The sequence below is a fragment of the Triticum urartu genome, chromosome 2A, assembly GCF_056163025.1.
Source record: "Triticum urartu cultivar PI428250 chromosome 2A, HENAU_Tu73, whole genome shotgun sequence".
Lineage (NCBI taxonomy): Eukaryota > Viridiplantae > Streptophyta > Magnoliopsida > Poales > Poaceae > Triticum > Triticum urartu.
Genome location: NC_141874.1, coordinates 199127814 through 199134092, shown reverse-complemented (window position 1 = coordinate 199134092; position 6279 = coordinate 199127814). Strand labels below are relative to the sequence as shown.

At 44.6% G+C, this 6279-nt stretch overlaps 1 protein-coding gene across 1 annotated transcript; it reads left to right on the top strand.

Annotated features, from left to right (window-relative positions):
• Positions 1–2198: 2198 nt before the first annotated feature.
• LOC125541382 (uncharacterized) lies at positions 2199–3648 on the top strand. The gene has a single exon (XM_048704810.2). It carries the CDS (start codon positions 2479–2481, stop codon positions 3124–3126), a length of 648 nt encoding a protein of 215 aa, XP_048560767.2. The 5' UTR covers positions 2199–2478; the 3' UTR covers positions 3127–3648.
• The last annotated feature ends 2631 nt before the right edge of the window (positions 3649–6279 follow it).

Here is a 6279-nt window from a genome sequence, read left to right as displayed (position 1 = left end):
TAATACTCACATGACTTCTTGCCTTTGAAAGAAGTATACTCACTTCGTTCTTCAAACGGATATAAGTATTTAGCACTAAAATATATGTAGACATATCCATTCCAGCAAGATTGAAGATGAATAGATTAAAAGTTTCTAAAAAAAAATGCAGCGAGGGTTCGACAACGTTGCTCCGTGCTCCTGAACATTGAAGACACCATCCTCATGCAACTGAGTATATTTAGAGCCCTTATTTCTTTTTTGAACGCTATTTTAGAACCGTATTGCATGAGGAAGGACACTCCCTGATGGACACGTCGCATCGCGAAAAGACTCCACTAGCCCCGGCCGCCTCTCCCCAAATCCCATCAGCTCTGTATTATTAACGAAAATCCTTTGTGGCTTTTGCTAGCTTTCCTATCTAACCAGACAAAGGCACTTGTTGTGCATGTCACTGATTAATTAACATGAGGTCTATGTCTTTCTCCAAAAGCGATCGACTTTAGAAGGAGGCTGAAAAGGCCATGGAAACTTAGTACGGGGGGCATCAATAATTGTACGTAGTAGTAGTACCCTCCCTCCCACCCTCCAAGATGATCATTACATGAAAACGATGAATATAATTGGCTGCCCTTGTCTTACACTTTGTGAAGAAAAAAAATTGAAATTTTCAAAGGCCAAACCGGTGTGCGCCCAAGACCCGGTAGTGTGAAAGACGGCGGCGGCAGCCTCTGAGAAGGTGCCAAACTGGTGTGCGTTCCAGACCCGGCAGTGTGATTTGGTTGGGCCCTCGGATTTTAGATGTTAGGCTTTGGTGCAAAGTCTGTTTGGTATTCGGCTCGGACTATCGGCACGCCTTCATCAGTTAGATGGGAGTAGCGATATATGTTGTGAAAATGATGGCTTCAGACTTATTGATGTTTTTTTGATCTTTGTGAATAATTAATAAAATGGTCGTATGCATATTCCAGATGTGGAGGTTGGGGGTCATCCTCTTTTTCTAAAAAAGATTTTTTTTTTTGCGAAAGAAGGCATTTTCTGTACAACTAGTAAGTGTAGCAAATCATAGTTAGAAGAGAAAACAATCTCCTTTTATTTTTATTAAAATGAACTTTCACTTCTGTAAGATACTTCATAATTGTCTTGTCACTCGTTGATCCTCGTAAGATGAAGGAGAAGACGACTGGCAAGCTGCTAGATTTCGGCTGTATGAGCAAAATATCCACCGCCATAAACAAGGTGATTGGGATGGAAGCAACAACGATTGAGTGGAAAGAAATGGAGGAAAAAGGAGCATGCAGGAATTGGGGACATGCGACGAACGCGTGGGTGTGGAATGGTGGTGACACGCGATATAAAAAGGATGCATGGGATGATTGCTTCAGTGATTGGACCCTCATCTAACCGACGTATCCATCGAAAACCTTAAATAATTGCCAAAAAACTCAACTAAAGAAAAACACAAAAACAATTGCCACAAAAAACTTAGGTAGAAGATAGATGTTAACAAGAGTCTTTTCTCCTATTCCAACATGAACTCTGTAGAGGGATTAACATGTACGTACAGAGGTATACTAGCCCGTAAGGATTTTATCAGGATATTTTCCCTTGCCAACTGTCCAGCCTCTTGCTAATCTTTTCTACTCCCTATTCTTAATTCTATTTTTCATCACTAGGGAGTAGGGACTCCAAGATATTCAGAAAGCAAAGCTCCACTCTGGCAGGCAAGTAAATATCTCTCGAAGGCAGCGCACGAGATCTTTGTTTAGCTTCACCCAAACAATGCCAGCTTCAATTTGAATAATAGTACAATACAACACACAGTCCCCCTCAAACACGACACAAAGATCCGTGCTCGTATCCGCGACCTAATACAATTCGCAAACACAATCACGCGAACAAATCATGCACACACCACACGGCCTCAGTCACTGAAACTAATAATTAAATAATTAATCACGTAATCGCAACGTGCTAAACGCAGGACCGAGTAGCGAGCACATAGGCCGAACCGGTAGGGCCCCCGATGGGATCCGGTTCGAGCCCGGCCGGGACCATCAGAGTCCGTCCGGGCTCCGGTCAACCAACCACCCGGCAACGCGGCCGGCCCAAACAAAAGCTCCCCACCACACGGGTCGCGACCGACGCGTCCAACAAAGTCCCAAACTGAGCCCCGCGGACGCGAACCGCCTCCCCGCGCGCGCACGCATCTCGCGTCGCCTTCTGCTTCGCCTTCGCCTTCGCCTTCCGTCCGTTTCCCACTCGCGCTGCACCAACCAAACCACTGGCGCCCGCGCCTGTGCCCCACACACACTAGCACGAGCACTAGCAGCAGTAACGCTCGCGCCCGTATAAGTACGGCGCTCGGAGGCGGACACGGAGCATCAGAACCGACACCCGACGCGACAAGCCAGGCGACACACGACCGGCACGCCAACGCCAACAGCCTCTCCTGCGCCGCTCCAGATATCCATCTATCCACACCCACGCGCGCCGGGCATGAAGTTCGCGTGCTTCGGAGGCGCGGCGGCCGTCGCTGACGAGGCGGTGGCTGCGAGGACTCACCGGACTCCTCGCCGCCGAGGGAGGTTCTTCTTTGGTAGCAGCAAGGGCGAGAAGTCGCCGTCGCCGTCGACGGGGACGAAGAGGATCACGTCGCCGGGCCGCCGCGACAAAGACTTAAGTATATACGACATGATCGCTGCCGGCGCGGGGAAGTCGTCGTCCTCGTCCGTGACGTCCTCGTCGGCGCTCAGCACCGCGGCGTCGCTGGACTCGGCCTACTCCTCCTCCTCCTCCCGCTCCTGCTCCCGGTCCTCCTCCTCCTCGTCGTTGTGCTTGGAAGTGGTGCCAACGCCGGCGAAGAAGCGGCCGGAGGAGAGGAGGTCGCCCGCGGTCGGCGTGGCGGCGGTGCTGGTGAGCCTCTTGATGATGATGTTCTGCGGCCGGCTCGCGGCCACGCTGCTTACCACCGCGGTGCTCTGCTTCTTCCCGCGAACATGGCCGCCTGCCAGGGCCAAGGCGGCCGAGAGCCTGCTGCTGGTTGCGTCGTCGCCGGAGCACAGCGCGGCGTCGAGGAGACAAGTGGAGACAATCAAGACGAAGGCGGTTATGGATGGGTTCCTTGTGAGGAACCGCAAGAAGTGATCCACCTTTGATTTCTCCTTACTTTTTCTTTGTTATTTAGCACAGTAGTTCCATTATTTTCTTATTTTTTTGTCCGAGAGTTTATGTAATTATAAAATTCGGATTAAGACTTAACACTGACAAATATACTGTGAGTTCATAATTTATGTTCCGGCGGATATGGGGAAAGAGGAAAGTGCCGGCCACACGTACTGTTCTCGCACAAAATCATCTATTGCGGGCGGCAACTGTTCCATCATGCATGTTGCATGCGTAGCTAGTGGAAACCAAACTTTGCGATGGTGCGGAGTATTTCTATACTCGCGGACGAGTAACTTTTAGATAGCTTGCAAATGATGGGTCGTGGGGGCTTTCTGTTGCAGTCATTTTCTCTTTTGACAGGTGAAAGAAATTTATTTCAATGGGTTAGGCAGAAGCTCCTCAATACATGGTGTGGTTCTAACTATAGCCAATATTACCTCGTGTTCAGACTATACAACACCAATTGATCTGCAACCCTATTATATTCTCTTTTTAGTCTCATCGGAATAACTTCTCTCTCTATCATGATTAACTTGATTTCAGATACAAGATGGTCATAACACGACCTCAATAAACCCTCCCGGACAATGTAGCCAACGCCTCAAAGGAGTCTGATTGTACCACCTCCGCCTCTTCAGAATGTTGTATTAGACCATGCCCTGCATCAAGGCGTGAATTTCAGCTTCCAGTGCATCATTATAGTTGAATGAAAACCTACGAGCAACAAAGATGACACTTCTATCCAGCCTTCTTAAAATCATGCATGCTGCTGCAGTGCCATCCACCAGCAGAAACGATCCATCGACCGACAAGGCAACCATGCGGATAGGTTCATGTGCCTTAACTTCCTTCGCCGGCCTCACATCTTCTACTGACATTTTACCCTTCCAGATCTCCTCCGTACTAAATTCTCATACCAGTCTCAAGAAACGCACATAGCGTTGCAAGAATTCCACTGAGACCTCCGGTGATGGGTCTTCCTTCCCATGTACAACATCTGACCGAATTGACCAGATTCGCACATTAGTATAATTGCCATGTCCCACACCGCGCTTACTGTTTTTCATGCATGGCCAACTATCACGTGTAAGGTTTAACATTTGGGTAAAGTGAAAATTTTGGATCCCACTGAAAATTCTTTGCCATTTGAATTTGATTTGAGTATTGTCAAAAAAATTAAGGTTACAAATATTTCATGCCAACAGAAATTATCAAAATTTCAATATCTTTGAAATTTCAAACTTTGATGACATGTGCGCCAACTGAGTGAAAAATTGTATTGGAGAGAAGATGTACAGCGACAGTCTATTTTTCCGAGGTGCTCCCTTTGCTAGAGCAAAGTTTTTTCGCCGACGGACCATATGCATGTGTCTTTTATGTAAGGAAACGTACCTTCCCCACCACCTCAGAGGCTCAGATATTGATTCAGTGCATATACACCTATGAGTTTCAAAGTGGCAATTCTATCGATTCATTTGATAACCTTATTAGCTCGTGAATTTTGGGGGTTACGTGATTCGGCAGAAAAAGGAATGATAGTTACCTTTTTTTTCTCTATAACAGGATTGTTAGTTTCTCGTCCGGATTCTTCGGGGCATTTTACATTAACTAATTTATACTCCCTCCGTCTCAAAATAAATGTCTCAACTTTGTACTAACTTTAGCACAAGGTTGTACTAAAGTTGAGGTTGTACTAAAGTTGAGATACTTATTTTGGAACGGAGGGAGTATGACTCATTGATCTTTCTCTCATGGGCTTTGTATATCTCCATAGCATTCCGAAAATACATAACTCTAAAAATGATTTGAGCACAATAACTACACCAAGTACTATTTTAACGCAAGACTTTGCCACGTCGGGTCTTTTAACTGAAATGCATCAATTCATGATACTAGCACCTGCTCTACAATCCTAGTGGTTAATGATGCATGTCAATATGATGTTATTAAGCTATGCCACTCTTTTGTCTGGATCCTTATTATTTGCCACTATTATAATCATTAGATTTCAAAATAATTTCCATTTCTTTTTTAAAATGAAAATAGTGTTTTAGATAAAACATTTTTCTTTGGTGAGACTACTATTTCTATGCAAAAACAAGTGCTTTAAAAAGCACCTCGTCCCTTCATTTCCAACTTATTACAAATATCAATTAATAGAGTATTTGCATTCTGGAAGTTATTGTGTCATTAGCCTAGGATTTACCCTTTTAACCATAGGTATTCTCAGTAGATCATTATGGGCTAATGAGGCCTGGGGATCCTATACTCTTCATGTTTGTTCTATTGCTTCTGAAAAGTCTAACTGCATCCATTATTATAGCGAGTGCATGTAGCCAGCCAGGAGATAGGGAATCTCCTTGTCCCAAACCCTCATGGTCATTTCTGTGGCATATAACTAACATGCCATTATCCTAGTCGATCATCAAGTTAAACCAAAAAGTAGGTTCCAAGGAGTAAATGAGGACATTCTCAGGCTCTCCCGAATAGATGTCATGTTGGTATCAAGAGCATGGTTAATAATATAACCAGTTGCGAGAATGGCGTTTTGACTCTCGGCCTCCATGAAGGCTGATTTTTTTGAAAGAAAATCAAATTTTGAAAATTTTGGTTTCGAAAAAATCTGAAAAAACTTGTACACGTAAACAAGGTGTGAGGCGTATGTGCGTAAACTTTCAGAATGAAATACGTTGAAATGCGACCTGTACAAAAAAGACAAAATCATGCTTTGGGAGGATGAATAGTATCATGTGTTAAAGAGCCCTAGATTTGTCTTTCTTGCACAACCCTCATTTCGAGGTATTTCGTCCTGAAAATTTATACACCTGTGCACCATGCCTTCATCTATCTCTGTAATTTTTTCAGAATTTTTTGAAATGTATAAAATATGAATTTTCACGAATTTTACATTTGGTGGCCTCCATGGAGGCCTCCAAAAGCAATTTTCGAGCCGGTTGCTGGCTATATAAACATGTCATGTCCAGTGGCTATGTCATCAAGAGTGAACATTATCCATTACTCATAAAATAGTAAGTTCACAACTTTTTTTTCCATTTTCTCTCTATCTCTTTCTTCTCATTTTTGGAGGGCAGTAACGTTAAGTGCAACCAGGGCCGTACCTCAGAAATTTTG

Excerpts from the sequence above, each read along its gene's own strand:
- LOC125541382 (XM_048704810.2), top strand. The coding sequence starts at position 2,479 with ATGAAGTTCGCGTGCTTCGGAGGCGCGGCGGCCGTCGCTGACGAGGCG.